This window comes from Saccopteryx bilineata, chromosome 12 (genome assembly GCF_036850765.1).
Source record: "Saccopteryx bilineata isolate mSacBil1 chromosome 12, mSacBil1_pri_phased_curated, whole genome shotgun sequence".
Classification (NCBI taxonomy): Eukaryota; Metazoa; Chordata; class Mammalia; order Chiroptera; family Emballonuridae; genus Saccopteryx; species Saccopteryx bilineata.
The window spans coordinates 37,418,534-37,444,359 of record NC_089501.1 but is presented as its reverse complement, the minus strand read 5'-3'; the positions used below and the strand labels follow the sequence as shown (position 1 = coordinate 37,444,359).

At 34.9% G+C, this 25,826-nt stretch overlaps 1 protein-coding gene across 7 annotated transcripts in view; it reads right to left on the bottom strand.

Moving 5' to 3' along the window:
* ADGRG6 (adhesion G protein-coupled receptor G6) overlaps positions 1–25,826 on the bottom strand; it is a 140,111-nt gene that overhangs the window by 51,120 nt on the left and 63,165 nt on the right. For 3 of the 7 annotated variants that reach the window (XM_066247785.1, XM_066247791.1, XM_066247787.1), the window contains exons 3-8: positions 22,949–23,290; positions 20,049–20,675; positions 12,629–12,697; positions 10,212–10,298; positions 3,707–3,792; positions 559–611 (exon numbers count right to left, since the gene is read on the bottom strand). In XM_066247785.1, the coding sequence (XP_066103882.1) occupies positions 559–611; positions 3,707–3,792; positions 10,212–10,298; positions 12,629–12,697; positions 20,049–20,675; positions 22,949–23,290 (1,264 nt within the window). The remainder of the gene's footprint in view (positions 1–558; positions 612–3,706; positions 3,793–10,211; positions 10,299–12,628; positions 12,698–20,048; positions 20,676–22,948; positions 23,291–25,826) is intronic. The other 4 variants (XM_066247786.1, XM_066247792.1, XM_066247788.1 and 1 more) reach the window with 2 other exon arrangements.

Here is a 25,826-nt window from a genome sequence, read left to right as displayed (position 1 = left end):
CATCTCTTGGGTATACAGTGAAGTATTTAAATAGAATAGTGAAAGATAATCTTGAAATGCTAGGTTGCAATCAGACTGTAGGTGTCTTATCTTGTTAAAAATGTTCTCTAAACCACCAGGGTGCATGCAACCCAAAGAGCATTTTCGATGACATCCTGGTGTATGAGAATAAACCAACAAAACTTCTCTTTATATTTAATTATCCTCTTTTAACTTCTGATACATTATAGCATACAATATATTTCTTAAGTAATACATACATACATATATATGATGCACTTAAAATCACAAATATATTTGGGTAGTACAGGCTACATTTAAAATAAAATGATCAGGATCCAAGATCAACATATTTTTTAAAACTACTGCTGTGACACTGAAACTCTTGTGCAAAGAAATGACATAATACAGAGTTGTTTCAGAAAGATTATGAAAATGGTACATGTGTATGTGTGTGCTTGTGTGTGATTATACCTGTAGGTATAATCAAAGAAAGCTAGGGTAATATAAATTTAGATACTACTTTTTATTTTTCAAATAATTTATTCTGTCATTTACCTGATGTTAACCACATAAACAGTGTAGTTCCAATTCTGGAAGGTTGAATTGAGCTGAAAAACACAATGGAAAAGGGTGAGTTTTGGTAATAGGTTTTAAAAAAAAATCTGAATCAAGTTTCTTCCCTCCCAAAAGATAAGTTGGTTTTGGAATAAGACCCTGGGAAAATCCCAGCGAGTTAGAGGAGTGAAAGAAAGGTAAAGATAACAGTTACTGGATCACTGTATGCCAAGAACTTTACAAATGTTATTTCTTTTCATCCCAAAGCAACTAAGGAGATAGGTATTATCTGCTCTGCTGTCCTTTAAATGAAGCAACTGAGCTTCTCAGAGATGGGATGACTTGCCCAAGGTTACCCAACTAAGAATGAGCACATCCCAGGTGAGAACGCAAGTCGGTCTGGAAACACTACTTTCCTCTCTAGCTCGTATTATAACGGACTGCCAAGTTGTAACACTGAGAACATAGCTGCAAGAGGGTTCATAGGGAAGATTATCATAATAAACACCTTCCATAGTCTTTATTCAACAGACACCAAGGTCAAGAACACATGCTTTTCTAGTAATTATCATCTCATAAAAATATTAGCAATAAGAAAAATTATAAGTCAACAAAATAAACCTTTAAAGTAAACAAATAATAAATTCAACATTACTGGGAATTGTGGTAATTATTATTTAAGTCCTTTTAGATCTCAATACCAAACTTTTTAATGAAGGAATGGATTTGTCTCAATAGAAATAATAAATTTTCATGATGCATTGTCCAATACAATCACGAAACAGGATTTCCTTCCTGGTGTGAAATTCTCTTCTATATCACTTCCAAAGGCATTTTAAAGTCCTGTTTCACAGACATTTTTAGCTCTACTGCAAGCACTCTAAAATTGCATGTAAGTTCTAAGAAATTCTGTTAAAAAAGTGTTAAACTATTTTAAATTGTAAATAGTAGTAATATGAATTAGAGACACCATTTAAATTTTCTGTTATCAAGTATCTGCTTTGATATCTTGCTTCTTAAAATTATAGTGTCCGGTAAAATTTAGCGTCAGATGAGAATGATCCTATGTTGTAAAGCATGCATGAAATTAGTATAAATGCAAAATAATACCTCTCTAAAGCACACTGTCCAGTAAGTGCTAATTTTTAAGATTCATGACATTAAGTGTAGTTCATTTGGGAATGAAAATAAAGAGTTTCATCTTTTGAAAATATTCTCACTTTAAAAATAAACAAAAAGGACAATGCTGAAAAGAAAATGGGATACAATTATATGCTCCTTTTGTAAAGGGCACTCTTCATTTAAAAATGAAACATCTCAAGGTTTAAATTTATTACTAAAGTTAATGTGTCATTCTAAAAAGTCAACAGCACACTTTTTCTTTGACTTCTATTACAGAATCTCACTTTTACCTCCAATTTTGCAAAAGAGTTTTAATTCCATACTATATTGTTTCCTGCGGTCAACTTGTTTTAAAGGGGCTTGCCTTTAAAAATGAGATTACCTCTTCCGTCATTCAAATATGTTATATGCATATAAAATATTGTCACCACTATGTCTCAAGGTATGGTTTGACTTTCTTTTGCCACCAAGGTCACATTAGCCACTGAAAAAAAAAATCCAGTTTTTCTTACTTCAGAATGTAAACCCAAGTGACCTTATTCACAACAACTGTTTGAAATGTAACAGTATTATATATAAAATGTATGTCTCATAGTATGTCAAGGTAGAAAAAAACAAATAAATGATGAAAACTTGTGAAAAAATGTATGACACTGTTATGAGAAAGAAAAAACAAAAACTATCCATGTGTTGTACTTTTTTTGTGTGTGTATTTTTCTGAAGCTGGAAACGGGGATAGACAGACAGATTCCCACATGCGCCTGACCGGGATCCTCCCGGCACGCCCACCAGGGGGCGATGCTCTGCCCCTCTGGGGCATCGCTCTGCAGCGACCAGAGCCACTCTAGCGCCTGGGGCAGAGGCCAAGGAGCCATCCCCAGTGCCCGGGCCATCTTTGCTCCAATGGAGCCTTGGCTTCGGGAGGGGAAGAGAGAGACAGAGAGGAAGGAGGGGGTGGGGGTGGAGAAGCAAATGGGCACTTCTCCTATGTGCCCTGGCCGGGAATCGAACCCAGGTCCCCCGCACGCCAGGTCGATGCTCTACCGCTGAGCCAACCAGACAGGGCCAATGTGTTATATTTTTTAAGGAAAATGTTAAAGTCTTTTTTTAATTGGAAATTACAAACATTTTCATCAATATAATACAGGTTAAATAAATTAAAAGTTAAATATCCATCAGTGGAAGACTGCTACTTAATGGAACCATATACGGTGTTTAAAAAAGATAAAGAAGGTATTTGTGTACTAATGTTACAAATCTGGCAATAACTAAAATAAGTACAGTGCTGAATGGAATGAAGAACATGCTTCTTCTAGTGTGAAAAAGATAAAATAGTCTTACTTTCTTTTATATGCACAAATTCTGGGGCACAAAAACAAGAACAGGTTATAGTGATTTCTAGGTTCATCTCCAGGCAGAGAAGCTACAAGGATGCGTGGAAGCTTTTCATGATACAGTAAGTCCTCAGTTAAAGCCATCAATAGCTTCTGCAACTTTAAGGAAAATGATGTATAATGAAACTCATTTCACTGTAGGCTAATTGATGTAAATCAGAATTAAGTACCTACGGTATCTCGTCAACATTATAACAAAATGACATTGAATTAAATGGCATTATCTGAGGACCTGTTGTGTATCTTCTTATACTTTTTGTTTTTTGATTCAGAAATAATTAAATAATAAAACAGGAAATATATTTTAAAAACACTCCTAAAAATGTATGCACATAAGAGTAAATGATGATGCTTACTAACATACATTACCATTTGTGCTGCATTTTCTTATTTAGACATTAAGCTGAGTCTATTAGGCTCAGTTTCTTGTCCTTTTGTTTTTCAAGTGCACCTCTCTATGCATAAGCACAATACCTCACTTACTTATTGATTTATATATATATATATTTATAATGAACAGTAACCATGAATCAGAATGATCTCTGGATTGAGTTACCCAAACAGTAGGGTCTTTTCCGAATTTCTAGAGTTTAACAGTATAAAAACAAACAAAAAATGACAAGTTCACTTACCCATTCTGCCACCTTGCTCTGCACTTTTACCTCAGGGTGACGAAGGATGTTTTGAATCACTATGGAAATCCTATAGACAATTCCATCTGTCCATTGGAAATAGGATTTACCCCATTAATTATGTTTTAAAGTCATATAATTGTGAATGTAAATCTATAATCATATAATTGCATACAATTTAAAAGAAATGCCTACATCGGTACAGAAAGCTGCTGAGATATTTTGACTTTATGCTCATTGATCTTTCCAACTTCTTAGAGTTATTGATTAGTTTATTCATAAATCATTCATTCATTGCTCCTAAATTATCACCTGCACATTTCTTCCTGTTTTTAAATTCTATACATTTCTGATATCTATGGTCTGCAAAGTGGTCGTTTTTCTCATGTACACTTTGGTTTCTCTTAGCAAGAAATTACCCTCTATTTTGTACATTATAAAGAGTTTGGCATGTGAAAACGAATGAGATGATGGGCAGGTGGTCACGTGAAAAAGCACAGGCTCCTGCATATTTACTGCACTCAACTCCTTACTCTCATTTTCCTTCTTTCCCTTCCCCAATAAAGCATTTACTTCTACTAAGCTATTGGGTTAGATTTCACTAGATTTGTCATCAAAATACCATAAATGTAGTCATTTGTCCCAAAGTAGACAGGAAAAATAGTATTTGCAGATAGAATTTTAGTTGCACTAGCTTGCTTTAAAAAGAAAGCAATGTCAGAGAAAGTTCTGTTGAAAACAATCTTTAAACTGTGTACACACACACACACACACACACACACACAATCAAACTCACCGGACAGGATTTGCTAAATCTCTCTAGATCAGGAGTCGAGAATCTTTTTGGCTGAGAGAGTCATGAATGCCACATATTTTAAAATGTAATTCCATGAGAGCCATACAACGACCTGTGTACATTCTGCATTATCCAATAAAAATCTGGTGGTGTCCCAGAGGACAGTTGTGATTGGCTCCAGCCACCCGCAACCATGAACATGAGCAGTAGGAAATGAATGGATTGTAATACATGAGAATGTGTATATATATATATATATATATATATATATATATATATATATATATATATATATATAATTTTTTTTTTTTTTTTTTTTTTTTGTATTTTTCTGAAGCTGGAAACTGGGAGAGACAGACAGACTCCAGCATGCGCCCGACCGGGATCCACCCAGCACGCCCACCAGGGGCGACGCTCTGCCCACCAGGGGGCGATGCTCTGCCCCTCCGGGGTGTCGCTCTGCCGCGACCAGAGCCACTCTAGCGCCTGGGGCAGAGACCAAGGAGCCATCCCCAGCGCCTGAGCCATCTTTGCTCCAATGGAGCCTCGGCTGCTGCGGGAGGGGAAGAGAGAGACAGAGAGGAAGGAGGTGGGGTGGAGAAGCAAATGGGCGCTTCTCCTACGTGCCCTGGCTGGGAATTGAACCCGCGTCTCCCCCGCATGCCAGGCCGACGCTCTACCGCTGAGCCAACCGGCCAGGGCCTGTTTTATATTTTTAACGTTATTATTTTTTTTTTATTAAAGATTTGTCTGCGAGCCAGATGCAGCCATCAAAAGAGCCACATCTGGCTCATGAGCCATAGGTTCCCGACCCCTGCTCTAGATGCATGTTATAGGCACCTTACTAATATACAGTAGGTTACTGAGATAAAAAAACAAAATTGAATCCCCATTCTTTTCAATCATCCTTCTTCATGCTTATGTTTTGGTATGTCTTAAGTAAAATACTCACAGAAAATGTAGAAATATATAATTAAAACAATGATTAAAAATAGATTTAATGAATATTTTGGGGAGGCAGTACAAAAAATAGTAGAAGAAAGTATGCCTCTGGAAATTTGCAAAGCTACCAAAATGCAAATTGTGGTCCAACTACTCAAGGAATGCTTTTCTAGTATCTGGGTCAGAATCTCATGCTAAAAAATAAATCACCACTCTAGTATGTAATATAAATGTATAAAATTGGTACACATCCAAATGAGTTTAATTTATGCAGATTTTAATTTTGTGTTCTGAAATTCTTCAAGTATTTTAATGATCTTGAATTTATATTTAAAAATATATATTCTGAATGAAAAGTATTTAGAAAAAAATATGTAAACCAAATACTAGTAATTTGGACAAAAGATGTTTTACACTCTAGATCTCATTATATCAAATCAGGGGCATTCCCAATGCTTGAGAGCAATTCAAACTGCAGAGGTCCAGGAGACTCCATTCACTTCAGGGTCCTAGGGATACTCTGTGAATGTTGACTGATGCCGATAGAGAAACTGAAAAGCTACCACTAGATGGAGACCTAAAGCATGTGTTTGTTAAACAGTAGTCTTGGGTCCCTCTCAGGAAAACATTGCAAAATACTAAAAATCAGTATTTTTAATCACTGACACTTCTAAAATTTTATGGAAGCATCTAACTACTTAAGATATTTTTCCTTAAATTTAAGATATTTCCTGTCTCTCTTTCTATTCACTGTTTTTACAAATAAGAAAGACATCCAATATCAGAAGCAGCCTAAATCAATTTATAAACATAGTACTGTCCTTAGATTTATATTCCTTAAAGCAAATAAAATATATGAACATACCAAAAACCCAGCATCTTGTGTTACAGATTCTCTTGTGCTATGAATCATTATCAAGCAGTCCCTCCTCAAAAGTCTCAAGATGTGATATTTTCATAGTTAACTACTCACCGGAGGTTACTCATTATACTTTTTGAATAATGTAGTCAACAAGTAATCATGAGAAATGTCCAAGAGTGAACTGTCAAAGCAAAATAAAACGTCCACTAATGGGTTGGTAAAAAGAGATTTGAATTTCATCAAAATAATTGGCAAGCACTGCCAGGTGCAGATACTGCACACCGAGGGCACAGCGAGGCGGCTCCTCCTGGCCATCACACATAAAGTTACAGCTCCCACAGTGTCTCAACAGACGGGCTATTCACAAAGCTTCATATGCTCCAGAGACTTCAAAAGATGAATATATTGTCCTAATAACGGCCTGACCAGGCCAGAATGATTCATGATAAACATTTCTTTGGGGGAAAAAATGTATTTCAGAATATACCCATTTCCCAATTAGATAACTCTTCCAGCCGCACAGAACTTTGAAGTAGAACTTATTACTAGCCATTACACATGTGGTATTAAAAAACCTCATTCCTGTCTGGAGTTCTTCCTCTGATTAATTGTTCCTTTTCCCCTTCTAACATTCTGCTTGGAGTTCCTTGGAAGATACAGACATGACTCATCTACTCTATAGTCAAGGCTGTGAAACATACATGTGAAAGGTAGATTTTAAAATACATATTTGAAAAGACATGTTAAAAAATAAAATAAATATTATTTTAGATGCGCAATTATTTCTTTGAGCTAGTGATGAGATAGATTGATATAGCAGTGGCATTTATAATATGGCTGGAGTCCTGTTCACCTCACACACAATTTCTTTAAGATTCCTGGTATATAAATAGACTGATTATTGGAGCCATACAAATATGCTGAGAGAAAATTTTTTATTTGCATAGCTAAATGTATGAGAGAAATTAAAAGCAGTGTTAAAATTTGTACTTGTAAGCTAGGTTTTTATAACAATAAAATAATAAAGGCTAAGAAAGCTCCTTGTTTGGGTTGCTGACATCACAAAAGTTTAATATTCAGTCGCACCAGAGTGATGATTCGAGCATAGAAAGAAAATATAATTTTGATATGAAAAAGCAATCAGTGAACAAAAAAGGTGCCACAACTATGAGTTTATTCATCTCTCTCCCGTCCTGTTTGTCCCTGTCTGCCCTTTCCTCCCTCCCTCTCTCTCTCAAATATATATATTTATAATTTTGAATGTAAACAATAATTGATCAAAGAGCCTGAGAACGTCTGTTTGTAAAAACTAGTTTGAAAGATATAATTATCTTAGTACAAAATCTGAGATATCAGATAAAAATTCTATTGAAAATAACAAAAAGAATCTGACGCAGATAAATAGGAACATTTCACAAAAGTTGGGAAATCACATTCAATTGATATATTAAAAAAACATATCTGACTGTCAACCAATTTTAATCCCTCTCCAACTCTTTGATAGGCCGGAGATGAAAAAACCAGATAAAAAAGAAAAAGATTTGATAGTTGTGTCTATCTTTTTTTACAGTGAACAAAATAGATTCTCTAATACAGGGAAGGCCAAAATAGTTTTAAAGTTGAGAATACATGAAATACAGAGTTTATTCTGGTAGTATTGCTTATTAATTACTGTATTATTTTCCATATGAACAACTGTAAACCTACTGTGGCCCCACCCTGTATATCAGATCATAGGCCTGAGATTGTTTATTATATCAGTTTCCCAAGGAATAAAAGTGTATCTGAAATTGTTGACAGTGTGTGAATAATCTTAGATAGCATAACACAGGATATTAAATCCCTCTTATTTACAAGGTGAACCAGTAATTCTCTTTTCAATTATTCCAAATTTGACTATTTCAAAGAATAAAAACGTATTTAGATTATACTCTATCTCTAACACTTTGTTACTATTCTCCCTTTTTAAAAAGATAACAAAGGCTTTGGACACTGAAATGTGAGAAGGCAACAGAATGAAGAACCCAATAACATTGTTTTCATTATATTTCTTTTCACTTCTATTTCAAAACAAGTGGTTACGGTTTTATTTTACAATAGTGATATTAATTTTCCCATACAAATAAAATGTTTAAGTTATAAAAGTGAGTCAAGTTAAGAAAAAAAAAAAAGACCTAAGAGAGAAGTAGTAGTAGAGATGGTTCAAGGAGGTGGTAAAAAAACACACAGATTTGAGTGCACAATTCTGAGACTATTTCTATTACATGATAACCTATGAATATTTAAAAATATTTTTAAATGCTAGGATTATATTTTTATCAAGACTCATTTGAATTAAATTTCTTTTTTCTTTAATGTGGGCAAGTCAAACCATCTCAACTGGTTCTAACATTTGCCTGCTTTGTTGAAAACCCATGAAGGTTATGACGCAGAGAGAGATGGACTAAACAAGGCTCTCTTCAAGAATGTCAGAAATGACATGATTGAGTGAATACAGCTCCACTCCACCAAGGCAAGGGCTCTGCAGCACCACATAAACGTTCTTGGGCAGCAGAGGATGTGCCAGTCCTGGAGGGAGAATGCCACAGAGGCTCTTTGTATGAACATACAAAGAGCGAAATACTTAGTTAGAATTATAATATTCCCATCTACTGGCTGGCGTCCATGTGAAATATGCACTGGAAACTTCAGCTGCTGCTGCCTTCTTGGGGGTTGCTGGAATTTTTGCTCCATCATAAATCTCCTTGGTGTAATACCAGAATAACCGTAAACACTTCCCTGAATCGATGTCTTTATAACCCTTTACATTTTATGTAAAATATTCCATACTTTCAATTTAAATGTCCTTACAGAGGAAGTTGATGTAACCCCAAAGCCAAAAGAAAAAATGAACTATGTGGGTTTCTTTTCTCTGGGTTTTGGTCCCTGGTGATATTTTACAGATGTTTTGGCCTCACAACCTAAATGATTGGAGTTAAGAAAATTCCTTTGTTTCTAATACCTCATATTTGAGAATATTACTGTATTTGAAGCAATGGTGTGGTCACCTGATTGGAATTTCTCTTTTTCAGGAGAAACTGAATAAACTTATTCTGAATTAACCAAAAAACTATGTATGTGGTCCATATAGGCAACAGATTACAAATAGCTCAATTTAGCAGGCATTTCCCCTGCTCATTTCTTATCTTATATAACCAGTATAGTTACAACTTATAAATAACATAAATAGAAAAGTATATATGAAGAAGAAAGGCAAGAAGTATTGGTAATTACTTGAAGTTGTTTTGCTCAAAATCAATTTATGATTTAGTTGATAGACAATCACATTCTACCACTGTTCTTCAACAAATAAAAACAGAGAGCAAATTATTATCATACAAAGTGATTTAAATGTCACAAATATTTAAACATAATGTTGGCTTTAGGAAGAAGTTAAATTACTAAAACTAGCTTTAAAAAGGCACCACTGCATAAAGAAGATATATGTGCAATTTTATGCTAATAGTTAACAAGATTATTAAAATTTGGAACCAATATAAACAAAATTATAAAATCCTTTAGAAAGTAGTTTCCTAAAGAGAATAATCTCACAAAATACTATGAATAATTTTTTCTGAGATCTCTAACATAATATAAACTTATTTCTTTTAATTAAATGCCTTTCCCAGAAAACTTCCTTTGAAAGAAATTTTAGCTAAAAATACAGAGGAGTGGTACTGGAAACGAACTCATCCCACTGGTCTTCGAACAAGGAACACAAGGGAACCAAGTGATATTAACTTATTTTACTAGTCTTACAAATGTACCAATTAATTCCAATAACAGAAACTTTGTTGAAACATTAGAATACAATTTTTTTTATCACATCAGACACAGTACAAATATAAAAGGTAATAATTTCTTACCATTGCTCTGTTTATCGGTTCTGTTAGTAACAGGCATGTTAGGGGTGACAGGAGGTGGTGTAGGACTAGGAGAGCTTACAGTAGCTGCTAATAGAGATGAGAAAGATGTAATTTTGCAAGGCGCAATGACAGTTAATTTGGACAAGCGATTTATAATTAATTCATGACACAATATGGAGAAGGAATGGGAACCACTCCTTGCCACTAACTACAGCAGACTCTAAGGTTATAATGCATAAAATAAAGCAATGCTTTCTATGGCACATTAAGAATCAGTTCACACGGTCTTTGGTACCATGTTGCGAGGTCTGGATCTGGCACAAAGGAAATGGAGAAATAACATTTAGATTCTAGACCTAGGTAGGTCTGCCATCAACAGGCTAAAGACCGTACTGCCCACTAACCCTTCCCAGAACTCAGCTTCCTAAGTTTGTATAAAAAGGCAGTCTATACAGCACCTATCAGCTTAAAAATGATCTAATCTAAGTCAGTCTTCCTGATACACTGAGGATACACAAAATGTCAGAGGAACACATATATTTCCTTGAGAAGATAAGTATAAAGTAAAATAAAAGAATAAAAAAACAGACTAAATCAATCATTTACAGATACCAATAACTTGACTAAACATTGATGGACAAATGGATTTCATAAGGACAAGCCTTAAGGGGAGACATTTTCAAAGCATTATGTCATAGATATGCTTTTGATATTAAAACTCTTAAGTAGTAAATCATTATATAACGGTTTGATAACATTTTTCTAAGGAATTCTAAAGGAGTGATACAGGGTGGAGCAAAAGTAAGCTTACTGTTGTGAGTAGGTGAAACACACAGTTAATAAAACTGTTGTAATAATCACAGCCTGCATGTCTTTTTCCGTACAAGCAACGGTAAACTTACTTTTGTTCCACCCTTTACAAGTAGTAAAATAACGATACATCTATAATTTTCCTTTAGTTTTTCCTAGGAGTCCATTTGTATTAAATGTACATCCATATGTACAATAACCACTTGTTACGTGTCTCAATGTTTTAATATTACCTAAATTTAAAACATTTAAGTGATTACACAAAGAATTATCTTCTAAAGAGTCTTTACAAAACAGTTAATCCCTTGATTCAAAGCATGCATTAATTAGAAAAATATTCCATTCTATAGTAATATATACTACTTGGAATAAGGATTCTTTCAAGGTATTTTTTTAAATTATGAACAGTCAGTTATAGTTATCTTAAAGTAAAATACATCAATAAACAGGAAAATGGTTTTATGATCATGTAGGACACAAAAGAAAAAAAACAGCCAGGCATCAGGTCCTCTGACCCAAGGAATCAGTGCTACGGGTGTCTCAGATTAAAAGAGAAAAAGATTTAAAAGAAAGTATATAGATCTTAAACTACGCAAAATTGTGGGGTTTTTTTTTTACCTATTTCATATAATTACTTTTAAACTACACTGAGTTCATGGAAACTACTTAATAATTTTATTTTCATAAGATATTCATTGATAATAATCTCAAGGATAATGTCTCAGAAAGGAAACAATAATGAATTACAGCCCTATTCCTACACTGAACCCCAGAAGAGACCTTCAGTTTCTATTCATTTAGTCACACTTCTAGCCCCTGTCATTTTCATGGTATGTTCCTCCTAATAAGAGATCCAGCTTTTAGAAAAGGCATGATCATGATTCTTAATGTGATGGATAGAACATGCTACTTCACAAAAAAGCATCTAATAGAATAAATGGAGGGAAATGGGTCATGGGAAATTAGGAAGAGCAATAATAAAATTAAGGCAAAATATATCATCATTTTAAAATTCATGATACTGTAATTACATATTATTTAGCATGCAGCTGTTTAGTCCATAATATATAATTAGAAGGCTGACCATAATACAGTCATTATGCATTATAATTAATAAATTACATTAATATTAGTTTAGTATAACCTTTTATCTTAATATCTGTTGTACTGCACATCATAAATTGCCTGATGGCCTCATCTTAAGCTTAAGTGACTATTCAACTTGATTTTCCCCCTTCATTTTCAGACATGAATACTTTTTCAAAATACTGTATGACTGTATTTACACTGGACGTTTGCAATATTCTTGAGAAGACATCGAGGGAAAAGTTGAAACCAACCCTTGGTTAGTAGTATATAATCATTCACATCTAAAAAACTCAGTGCTTTATGGAGATGTGGTCATCCAGTACGTGAATGCATTCTTTCTCCACACTGTACGGACTGTGCACCCACGCTATGAAAACACACCCAGAAATTCTTCTGTTGTGCTGGCTTCTGAGTTATCGAGAAAAAAATTAAGATAAAAACCAAAACAATAAAAGTGACATTATTCAAAATAGCAAGTAGAAAGCCGAGAGACTCCAGGGATGACGCTGGCTCCCTACCTTGGCAGAGGCTGCCCAAGTCTGCACAGCTGGCTAGTTCTGCTGCCGGGAGCGGGATCAGGTAGGAACCTTGAACAACACAGAGGATTGTACAAGTTTGACTTCAGATTTAATATTATCCAGAGAAATAATCATGAATCATATGTTTGGTGTAACAGGAGCAGCCCTAGAAGAGTTCACCAGTAACATTCCAATATTATGAGAATCTCTTAAAGTCTTTGCGTCTGAATTTCTGCAAATGGATAATCAGGTTATTGAAATATCCCTCAAAATCCTTAACTCAATGTATTGGCCATCCACACATGAAAGGAAAAGTTTGTGTAAAAAGTTCAGGGCCTTTCCACATAATAAATTATATAGCTCTGGTGGAAATCCATATAAATAAAATAACATAAACATCAAAGATAAGTTTCAAAAGTAAACCTGGCTATTAATACTCATAAAATGCACATTTTCAGTTCCTAGGCACTAACATATCCTATTTGCAAGTACAGAAAGACATTTCTGTGATTTCCAGTTGGTCTCTGTGTCTTTTTATTTCAAGCTTTTACTGACTCATCCTCACTAGGAAACACATGTTGAGCTGATTTTCTAGTAGGAATAGTGGGTTTTCTCTGTTGCACTAAATCCCTTTGATAATTAACAGACTTTTATGAACAGGCTGAGGTGAGGGAAGATGGGTTAAACTTATTACACAGCATATTGCACTATGAATGGAGACAGAAAAATAAATACAAATACACACATAAATACATATATTCAATTTTAGAAAGGATATTTCTATAATAGTGATTCCATTCTAATGTTTAAAGATTTTCCAAACCTCCCTGTGGGAACAGTACATGTAGGTAGCCGAGGTGCAGAAAGATGAGCTAACAAAAGACATCCAGGTAAACGGTGTGCAGAAACAGAAAACATCCCCACTTTAATAGCATCTCAGGAGTCATGGTTTCATCATCCTCGATTGCGTCAGGCACCTGGCCCAAGGAAAGAATCGTGCTACCCTGGAAAGGCCCAACCCTCTGGGCAAATCTGTCATGTTAACTGGTTCAAAGCTCTCATCCCAGACCTTTACATGTTCATCGAACAAAAATTAACTGTTTATAGTGTATGAGGCACAGAGTCTAGAATAATACTTCTGATAACATCACTTCTCTTCAGAGAGGCATAAATGGGAAATGGCTTTACAGTTTTCTGAATGGTGTTAAGCGATTAATATTCCAAAGGAGGATGTGACCAACAGCTTAGTAAGAAGGAAGAGGGTGCAATCCATTAGAAAGCAGAATTGTGAAGAATGTGAGAAGTCACTATACCGCTTATAGGATAAGAGACTAGAAATGGATATTTCGAGCAGAAAGAATTACTGAAACATACAGCAAGATGGCAGTGAAAAGATCTGGGAACCCAAGCGATGTGGCATTACAAGATATTCGTAAAACATTTTGTAGGAACGACCAGATATACAGGTACAAATGAGGGCCTGGTAGAATGTAGGCACAAGAGCGCAGAGAATCTGACTTGATCAAGTAGCAGGTGGGTGCTAAGCTTTACTGTGTAAATTCCTGAATGCGCTACACATAACTGCTCACAGGTTGAACTCTTTCTTAAGGGAAATGGAAAAAAAAATAAAAGGAAAATTCAGTGAGAAAATTAATTGTAAGTTTATAAACACCTTTGAGGCTCTATAACCAATTAAAAGAGGGGAGATACAAGAAGCATGACTTATACTAATGATTCAGAGCTGCTATCATGAGTAAAAAGGAGACAGGACATACCAAAAACAGCAAACTCAGGTGAGGTGGGCTAACTAGTAAGTCGTCAAGGAAACTGATGCACCTAGGAGACATCTGGACACATTGCTGGTGTACATGATTTTGTAAGAGTTCTAGCCAGGCAACACTCAACAGAAGCTAGAGTGTGTGGAACCGCTGCAGCTAGAGTGCACGTCTCAGAAGAGAACAGAAGGTGACCATAGATATTCCTGTACGTATTTAAAAGATCAGATATTTTTTTACAGGGTTATCGATCTGAGAAGGCAAACTTTGCTGCTGTAGAAGGTGGTTTTACAGAGTTAAAGTGAAGAACGTTTCATGGAAGGCATGACACTGTCAAGTGCACCAGAAAGGTCAAGAATGATAAAGACCGAAAGGGTCTTGAACTACACTGGGGTGTTGGTGGCAGCTCTGTAGAAATTAGTTTCAGGAGCGTGGGAACGATGACCTCTAGACTGCCAATGTTTGACTGAGGGGTGAATGCAAAAAGAGGAAGCTTGGCTCTGAAAGGAAGCAGATAGGGAGGGGGAGTCTCAAAGACTGGAAGCTTGCACTAGGGTACCATGGAAAAAGATCAATTGAGGAAGCCGAGCCTCAGACAGCTCTGAGGGAGAATTTCATTCTGAAAGTTTTCTGTCCATTATCTTTCCCATCATACTTAACTTAGGCCCCTTCTTGCAAGGCCTCATTTCTCCTTTAGGTACTTATATGTTAGTAAGAAACATCTAAAAAATAAAGCCTTCAAAACTTAAAATGACTGAGGAAATAGCCCCACTACAGGCAAGAGCGGAGACCCCTGATGGAGTTCCTGCACTTCTCAAATTACACACAATGTTGGCAGCCAAGGGCTCCCCAGGCCACTTCTGGCACTGATACAGTATCTCTGGGGGACAAAGGAAGATAAGGGGACTTTGTTGTGAGAAAGAAGTTCAAGGCTAACTACATTTCCATTGCAGTTTATTAAAGACTTCAGAGGTGGGAAAAGGAAAGGAAGCCAGAAGAGTGATGATTTATAGTACGATATTGGATTATTTTCTTCAACACTTTATCAATGTCATTGTACAGTAACAAGTATACATTTTAATACATGACAACCTCTTCATGGGAAATTATAATATCTACTTCTCAGTACTTAAGTTGTCCTGTTAGGCACTTGAAGTTTAACAAACTGACACTGCTTTATCAATAATCAATAAATACTATTTTATAATGATTCGATATAGCAATAGATAATAAATCTGATGATTTGGGAAGGAAAACAGTATAAATACAAGTGATGAGTTCTATTAGAAGAAAATTATACTGGTAATAAAATCTTACATTACAAAATACCAAATTATATAAATACATGAAATATAAAAAGTGCATGCAAATTTTTTTTTCTTTCTAACCAGTTCCATGTTCAGCATATCTGAATAAAAAGTCACTATAGCTATCAATTTTATAGGCCAACATATCCACAAACCAGAAAATTGTTAAGCAAGGTGAGACAATTTGCTCTCTTGGGTAGTGATAATATATCATCAAGGAATTATTTTCATAATGTAACTATGCATGTTCCCTGATATTTATAGATACAGCTAAGGTGTTTGAAGGTGTTTACTTAACATTAACTTCAAAACTGAGAGCCAACTTTCTTTAAAAAATGAAATCACTGAAAATGGGCAGTTGATGAGAAACTATAAATCTTTCTTCTCTATCTGTTGTTTTTTCAAAATTATGCTACTGAAAGGAGTCACTATTTACATGAATTGTGGTAAAAATAAATTATGTGTAGCCATTCATCTCATACTTTATTTAATAATAATAAAAATACTAGTAGATAGCAATGAACCCATAGCATGAGTTGAAATGGGAAAAAAGAATTCATTTCCTACTTTGCAGCACTATTAAGTTGAATTTTATAATTTTTCCATAAATAAATAGATTGCAAGTAAAATTATTTCTGAAAGCCATTTATACTCATAGAGAGTTTAAGCATCTCCAACTAATAAAGTCCTTTGTAAAAATAAGGTGATTTTATCTTCATTATTTATATATTTTTTAAGTAATCTAAAATTCTCATCAAATCTTGTTAGGGATGAAAGGAAAGAGCCAACAGTGAGAGTTTTAAGACCATGGTGAACAGAACTGTAATAATTGAGGGGTAGGAATACAAGAGTTGATGACGCCTTGGTAATTAAGTGCAAAATTTTCAAAATGGAAACAAAAGTTGGTACAAATTCAAACATTTCTAGAAAAGAATAACAACAAAGTTGGGTACTGAAGAAATGCGTCTTATCTTTATAACCACAGTGACTAATAAATGGAAGTGCTTATTAATGCTAGTTAAATAAACGTAATCTGTTTGAACTCAGACTATTCATTGAGTTGTACTGTACAACACCTCAGGAAAGAGCAGTCAGCAGTAAAATAAATAAAACTGGTAGAGAAGGCACTGTCTGTTCTTTGTGAAAATTGATGGACGCTGGCCAGTACCTAAGCTTGAATCACAACACAGGCAAATACTTGCACCTATAATTAAAGAGTCGGCGAAGAAAGTTGTTATCTATACAGGTCATAAAACTGAATATGTTTAATAAAATTGTTCTATGAAAAAAGAATGATGCTGCAAAATAACAAGAATTGCTGCTATGTAAAGCATTTACTTCTAAAAAGTCTGACAAGTTTAACCATATTTTTAAGAAAAACATTTTAAGGCTAGAATATTTCATATTTGAAACAAATGACAGGACACTTAAATGTAGTTAGTTCTTCCATGCTACTGTATTATCTTATCTTTATAGGAAAATTTACTTAGAAATACACCTTACGAAATATTTATTTTCTATCACAAGTTGATTCTGAAATAAATGTTCATATTTAACAAACATTATCAGGCCAATTAAATGTTAGGCATGAAACTCTATTTTCCCACTGGTTACTGTACTGGTCATTCAGTTTTGGAATATACTAGTACCATAAACAGCAAGCCACTGCATTCTAGTGAAATGGAGTCAAAATGTTAAGGAAGCACTTTTTTTTTTTTCATTTATGGAAGTTTTGCTTAGCTAATAAACTTAGATATAATCTGTGCTACAGGTATTTCCTGTCAGTTAATAAGTGACTTGGTTCTTCAACTCCCAAAGCTGATGATTAAACGGCAGGAAACTCCCTCTCCCTCTCCTGTTATGATTCCTGAAACTCAGTCCAGGATATCTGAATCTACGAAATGTGAGTGGTTAGTGTCATCTTGGAATGTCAAGATGACCACTATAAAAATTAAAGGAATTCAAACCACTGATTAGGTAAACTTGCACCACACCTTTGAATGAAATCATTTTGAAAATTTATAGATAACTATGCTACATGAGCATGTATCTGATGTGTTCTGGTAGTCTTAAGGCTTGGTAAAGGAGTTTTAGGGACACTGTTAAAGACAGTTAAAAACCTCCATGGGCATAGCTGATAGCTGTGTTGCAATAAAACTTTAAGAAAACAGATGGACTGCCACAGGCCCTCTTAGTTTGTCAATCCCTGGTCTATGGGATTTCTTAGAGGAATTAGGAATTCTTGTACACTATATCCATCACATTTTATTATATTAAGGTGTCCAAGAAGAATTTCAGGAATGAAAGCTCATAAATACCATTAACTAATCCCTGGAAAGCCAGTGTTTTCATACAGGAAGATGCTCTGGCCAGAAGGGCTGGTCCCTGGACCTTCATCGTACTCACCTGGGTAAGAAGTAGTTCACCTATGCTAGTACTATGTCCCATTTTCTAGTCCTGCTTATTCTGAAGGACAGTGCAACGTATACTAATTAAGAATGTATGCATCGTTCTAAAACCAAACTTTCTGGATTAAATTCCTGGCTTGGCCACTTATAAATGAACCGATACTGGTTTACTTCCTAATCTTCTGGGGTCGCAGATTTCTCTTCTTCAAAACGAGGTTAATAATAAAACCCACATCATGAGCTCTATGTTATAGAAAATGAGTTAACGTGTGAAGTGCTGAAAAGTACCTAGAACATAACATATGTATTCAATTTAAGTATAAATCAAGTATATGTAATTATCAATATACCGAGCCAAATTCTCTTTTATTCTTTCTTTTCTTTCCCTCCCTCCCTCTCTCCCTTTCTTTCTTTTTTTCCTTTCTTTCTTTCTTTCGTTGTCAGATCCTTCAAATATAGCTGCACAAAAAGACAATGTTGAATGGTCTGTATTACGACTTTTATTTAAGACTGGGGATATGGTGAAAACAGACACCTCAACTAAGGATGTAAGAAGTGTATCACTGCCCTCTCCTCCTGTTCAGCACCCACACCAAACACACACAGGATCGTCCCAATTTCCTCACTGAGTAAAAAACTCCTCAGGAATCCCTGAAGGTGCTCTGTAGCTAATCACACTGAGGGAAGCTGGGGAACCCCATTAACTCTTGCAAAGTTCCTCAGTCTCCTGAAACAGGGTCGTGGTTTATCCTCTTTCCAACAACCCACAAGGAAATAACTCTCCAATGACATCACTTAATAGCCGCCCAACATCTGCAGGAGTGCCATGACCACATGGAGAGATGGGTTACCCACACAGAGGGGTAGGTGACAGGAGTTCCCCAGAAGGGCAAACACGGGTCACGGAAACTTGGGGAGGTGGCCTCAGGACTTGACAATGGGTCTTAATTTGTTGGAAGTATTGGGAACAGATTTCTTACAGAATCCCCTCCAAAGTCACATACAAATTACTTTTTAATATTAGGCACCTTCTTCTTTCATTTAATGAGAATTCTCTGACTTGAAAGTATATATTATCAACACCTTAGATTTAGTCATATAACATTCAAAAACGATAATGAAACCTTCACATTTTGCATTTGATTAGTGCTATAATAGAGTAAGAACTTCCAAAATTAATTTATATACTTAGAGAATATTTGATAGAAGTATATTTTAATACAATTTTGTTATATAGATTTATTTTTCTGAGCATTTTGCATTTAGCTACTTCCAATATCATATTTAAAGTCTTTCAAAAAGCAATCAAAAAGAGAAGAGTGTCTGAAACAAGTACAAATCTCATTTTCAAATAAATAGAAAAAGAGTTCAAAGAAAACAACAATACTTTTTAATTATCAAAGATTTTTCTTAAACAGACAGTTGTGATATTTAATACTGACTGTGTAAATATCATACTTTCAGGTGGTTGTTTAAATAACAATATAGAAATTTCATTCCAGGATGATAAAAATCAGCTTTATACTGTATCATCTATGTGATTAATTTCTTGTGTTTAGATCTTGTGTTAACGTTTCTATTTGAGACATGATAATTATAACTATTGTTTATTAGTGATAAACTGTGTGATATTTTATGAAATGAAGAAAGCTTAAAAAATGGTAGAACCAAATGCTTTGATTGAAAACACATGGCTTATAATCAAATGCATAATTTGAATATCTAAGCAGATAACATTTTAAAAATTAAAAGAGCTCATTAATGCTACATATGTGTATGTATATGTACTTATTATACATGCATGTATGTATTATATGTGTGTACATATATATGTAATTATACATGTATGTATGATATGTACATTTTTTTGTTGACACACATAGTCATAGAGAAACGCTTTAAAGAAAGGATTAATATACCACAGACTTACCACAGCTTAGGTTGCTTTCAGCTTTCAGAGCTTGGGTTGGGATATTCCAAAAGTCATTTTGCCAGTCGACCACATTCCCTTTCACATTACAGCTGAGGTTGGAGAGGATTTTGGAATTCATGGTAAAATTCCAAAGTCGAAAGTTATAAATGTCCCCTTTTAGAGAGGCAATTTCATTTTGATTGGAGCCCAACAACAATTTCCCATTCCCAGAAATAACTTTATTAATGGTAGAATCGCATGGAACTGCTTCATAGTTTCTTTTGAAATTTACACCAACGGAGCCCAAGGAATTATTCCAAAGGATGCAGAGCTGCTCAAAGCTTTCTGTGAAAATGTCTTCTTTATCCTTTTCAGGTAGCACGCTGTTCAGTAAGCATTTTGAGCCAGCTATAGCTATAAAAAGGTAGCCACTCTTGTCCTTTCCAAAACTGAGTAATTGTGTGAAGGATGCATTGGAGTAGGAGAAAGCCATCCACTCACTGTCTTCCTTGCCAGTTTTGGTTGCTTCAAAACAGAGTGTGAAAGCACTGAGCTCCGGAATAGAGACACTTTTTGCAACAGATACCTGGTACACATCCAGTGTCGGGGGTAAAATGACCTTTTGATTCCTTAAGGACACAGCAACTAGGACAAAACATAGCAACAGATAAAGCATGTCAACTTCAGATATGGATTAATGAGATGAAAAATGTCTGCTATACCCACCCCTCCATCACTCTACTAACTGACTTTTGCCCCATTCTCCCCTCTTTCTCTGTCCATCTATCCTCTATCACCAACTCATTACCTTATACCAGTAACAGTAATAGCAATGGAAATCCCACCGATTTAAACTCTGATTATGATTGGACCTTGTACTTAAACCTTACGTTAATAACAAGTATTTTTCTTAATCCCTGAACAGAAAGGAAAAAAAAAACCCCATAATTTAAAAACTATCAGTTTCAGAAAAGTTCCATTTATATCCAAGATTTTTGAAAATGTTGCTTTCAAATAATTTCTAAACATAAGAACTAACAGTTCTATTTTTCATTAACAGTTGCCTTTCTCCCCTTCAGACATCCCATTACGACAGCATTTCAGGAACAAAGGCCAAGACAATTCCATTGAGGACAGGGAGTCTAGTAAAACAAGCAAAAATGGAATTTTAAGCTATATTTCCTTTACATTTGAAATAGTTAGTGAGGGATATAAGGAGAAGTGGTTCAAGGGACAGACAATGGAGCTCCCTATCCCAGCACTTCCGTAGTGCTTTGTGACCTTGGACACGTTATTCACTTTGCTCTGCTCTAGTCTTCTCATCTACAAAATGAAGTAAGTTCATACCTGCAAAGCACTAGTGTAGTGCTTGTGCCATAGTCAATCCATTGCTAGTACTGGTTACTAACAGAATAATAATAGATTACTTTTATTATATGCTTAATAAATTAAAAATAAAAATACATCACCCCAGTCCAGCGGTTCTCAACCTGTGTATGTATTTCCGATGGCTTTACGCGATCCCTGTGTTTTGGTCATTTGACCTCCGCCGGGGTCGCATCCCACAGGTTGAGAACCGCTGCCCTAGTCCTTCTGTGACCTGTCTAAAAATATTAAATAATACATCTAAATAATAATACAATGTAGCCCTATGCTAATATACTAGACATTGTGAAACATGAACTGATTTAAGAGTGAAGCAGCTCTCCTCAAAAATACAGTTTAATACTGGTGACAATGGAATGCTAGTTTGAATATATTATTATACACCATGAAAAGGTCTATGGTAGAAATATTACTGTAATATAAATAGTCTAGTTAAAAAATTCATTATGAAATTTAATAGCACTATGGACTTTAGATTACTTTTTAAACAGAAAGCAGGTTACAGGTTTGTTTACCCAAAGGGATCTTAGGCAATATGAACCCAGTGTTCTGCATATGTTGTTTAAATAAAAAGGCTGGAAGGAAACATGTCCATTAACATTTTAATAGTGGTTATGGCTGGAGGTATACAAATAGGTAATTACAATTTGCCTCCTTTATTATTCCAAATTTCCTATAATATTTTACCCTTTTTAAAACATTATTTAAAAAATTAAAACATGGGTTTCAACCATTAACCACACATATCTCCATTGTCAATTATAAACAGTAAATAACCCTGCCACCAAAAACACAATTTATAATCATGAGAGTCAGATTCATGGGGGTGACTTTCTATTTTGTTTCTTTTCCTCACACAAGGCATCTACTTAAGATGTAACTGTGTAACTACATCTCATAATTTTGAAGCTGGCATTGTCCTTAAGCAATTTACTGGAGACAGATTTTAGAAAAAATAAAATTATTTAAATGCTGAGATATGCCAGAATCTGGGAAAGATATTTGATAAAAATATTTTTTCCTTTCATTCAGCCACCATTTTTCACGAAGCTTTCCTCAGGTTGTGTTGTTTACTAGTTTTAAGTTATAAATAGCTCTTTTAAAATTGTATTATATGTTAATTTTCTATGTTTGTCCCCTAGCATAGTTCCTTAAGAGGGCAACATCTTAAAAGCCTAAAACAAAATGATTTCTAAATAGGAATGTTTTAAACATTTCATGGAGGGATGTTAAAATTAAGAGATTTTAATTATTAGCTGTGGAATATCTCGTGTCTTCCAAACAGCCTTTAAATGTTCTGCATACAAACAATATAAAAGAATTCAGCTCTACTGTAACCAGACGTTGGATCTGGTAGCTATACATTGCTAATGAGAATATTCAGAGAGTATTAACGAATTCTTGCCCTTAAATTCTAATCCTAATCATTCACATTCGCATTAAAGAACATAAGTCTGTCTCCTGGTCCTGTGTTTACTGTAGAACATGTTAAATGAAAGCAGAAGGTTGGCACTGTTTTTTGGTTTACATACCTCTGATGTAGCTGGCATTGAAACCTTTCTTCTGGATGCTAAAGTCACTTGAAAAGGACACATGCATCTCATTCGCACTTGAATTAAACGATAGGCCTTTGGCAGTTGCTCCACAAAATTTAGTCTGGCTCTCTCCATTATCAAGGGATAATGAGTCATAAATGCAATTGGGAGCTTCTTCAATGTCAAAGTCATTAAACGTTATCTGAATGATATAGCCGGTGGGGGCCCGGAGGGTCCACATGCAAGCCTGGCTGTTAGGGTAGTCGTTCGGGTAGCACGGAGAAGTGAAGGTCCCAGAGGGGCTGGACAGGACAACCCTGCAGTTGGCACATCCCCACACTGTTGGCCAGACAAAAGAGAGACAGTGAGTATGGCTGGGCGCAGAGGCACACACTAGTCCAAGAATACCCCATACTGGAGACAAACAGTACACATTTTTAAATACCAAAATGTAATTATGAAAATTAAAAGTAAAATCTAACCATCTCAAGGAAAAATAAGTACCAATAAAACAACAAAATTAAAAGAAAAATATGCAATTTTAGAGCAATTATTCTTAAATTTGGGGGAGAGGGTCATATACTCTGAGAATCTCATAGAAGTTATAGAAATTCTTCCAGTGAAATGCACAGGGTCCTACACTAGGCACAGATTTCTAGGGAGCACATGAGGCCTCAAGAGGAAACTATGTATATATTTCACAAAGCTTCAGTGATCTTAGTTAAGAATCTCTATTTTACAGAGTAATTGAACTGGGTCTGAGGGGTCACTGAACCATAAAGATTTACAAACCATAGACATAAAAGAAGAGAAACACTTAGGAAGCAAATGTTTAAAGGGAAAGCAACCAGAAGTGGAATTGCTGGGATATAAGGTAGTTCTATTTCTAATTTTCTTTGAAGGAAACTCTGTACTGTTTTCCATAGTGACTGCACCAATTTGCATTCTCACCAACAGCTAGCCAGGTTTCCCCTTTCTTCATCAATAGACAATTAGATAAAGAAGATGTGCATCTATACAATGGAGTATTACACAGCCATAAAAAAGAATGAAATCTTACCATCTGTGAAAACATGGATGGACCTAGAGGGTATAATGCTAAGTGAAATAAATCAAACAGAGAAATACAAAATACCATATGATTTCACTTATATGTGAAATTTAATGAACAAAATAAACAAAAAAGAAACAGACTCACTGATACAGAGAACAAACAGGGTTGCCTGATGAGGAAAGGTGCTCAGTGAAAAAGGTGCAGGGACGAAGAAATACAAATTGGTAGTTACAAAATAATCAAGGGATGTAAAGTCTAGCATAGGGAATATGCTCAATAATATTGTAATAACTATTCATGGTGCCAGGTAAGCACTACAATTATTGGGAGTATTACTTCGTAAATGATTTAAATGTCTACCCACTGTGCTATACACATGAAATTAATATTATATTGAATGTCAATTGTAATTTAAAATTTTTTAAAAAGAGAGAAAGGAACCAATAAAAAAAACCACACAATAAAAACAGGTTATCTTCTGGTAGATTGTATTTTCTCTAAAACTCAAATAAATAGTATCACCTTGCATGTGTGGAATATTTATAGTTTTGAAAATACTATCTTTTATCACATTTGTTCATAGTATGTAGTTACATACTTGTGTGATTATCTCTTTATGCATTCATTTGGGAAGTATTTATTGAGTGCATGCTATATGCCGGGCAGTATTGTAAAGAGTAGACACCAATGAACAGGGAAGATGAAATCTCTGAATGATTATTACATGTCAGTTTTGGACTCACAGATAAATAAATAATATAATGACAAATGGTAATAAGAGGTAGATGAAAAAAGTAAAGCAATTGATTATTTCTCAATTAATATTATCCAGGCTCTGGATTATAACCTGCAACCAAGATCAACTGTCTTCCCGTCTAGTAATGCTTTTGCAATTAATATTCACCGTTTTTAAATATTTGTATAAAATGTAGGCAGTAATCTCATTTATCTAACATTCTGGATAAAGAAGTTGCCATAAAACTGACAAGTTTTCCAACAATAAAGTACGTTCAACATGTTATTATAAATCACTACATTTCTTGTGTTCCTCTCTTTTTCATGGAATTGAGTAGCATGAAAATACAGTAACTTTTCTTGAAAATGGCAGTTAGAACAAATACAGTGATATATTTAAGGACATATATGTTATGCTGTTAAAGTCTTTCAATTAGTTCAGTCATAGCATGGGACTGAGATGACTGGATCTCTCTAAGGTTAGATTCCTATTACCATACCTTGGGCTCAGGATAAAGAAGTAATCCTAGTAAATTAATACCAATCTATCCAGTAATACACACCAACAATTTAAAAAGAAAAACAGAAAGTAAAATAAGATATACTCTCTGTGCAGACAGCATCATTTTTCCAAAAAGAGGTGTCATTTCCTATATCCAAGAACCAAGAAATTGTTCACGATGCCCTTTCTCATAGTATATTATTCTGCCAATCCTTTCCTAAGAGTTGAATTAAAGGTACAGGAAAATCAGTTTGATTGATAACACTATGTAATTTTGAACAAGTTCATCTTTCTGTGCCTCACGTTCACCAACTTCACAATGGCAGTAATAACAGCACCTGCCTCCTAAGGATATTGGGTAGATTAGATCGGTTGATATCATGAAGTCTGGGAGCTTTATAGGTGCACAGTTAGCACTATTTTAGTGTTGGCTACTATTACTTGTTAATATAACACAAAATCTGTGCATCAATCATTTAAGAGAAGAAAACTAGCACCCCACCTTAGTAGCACCTCTTTTCCCCTTAGGCACTCATTGGGATAGAAAAGAGAAAGAGCCTGACCAGGAGGTGGCGCAGTAGATA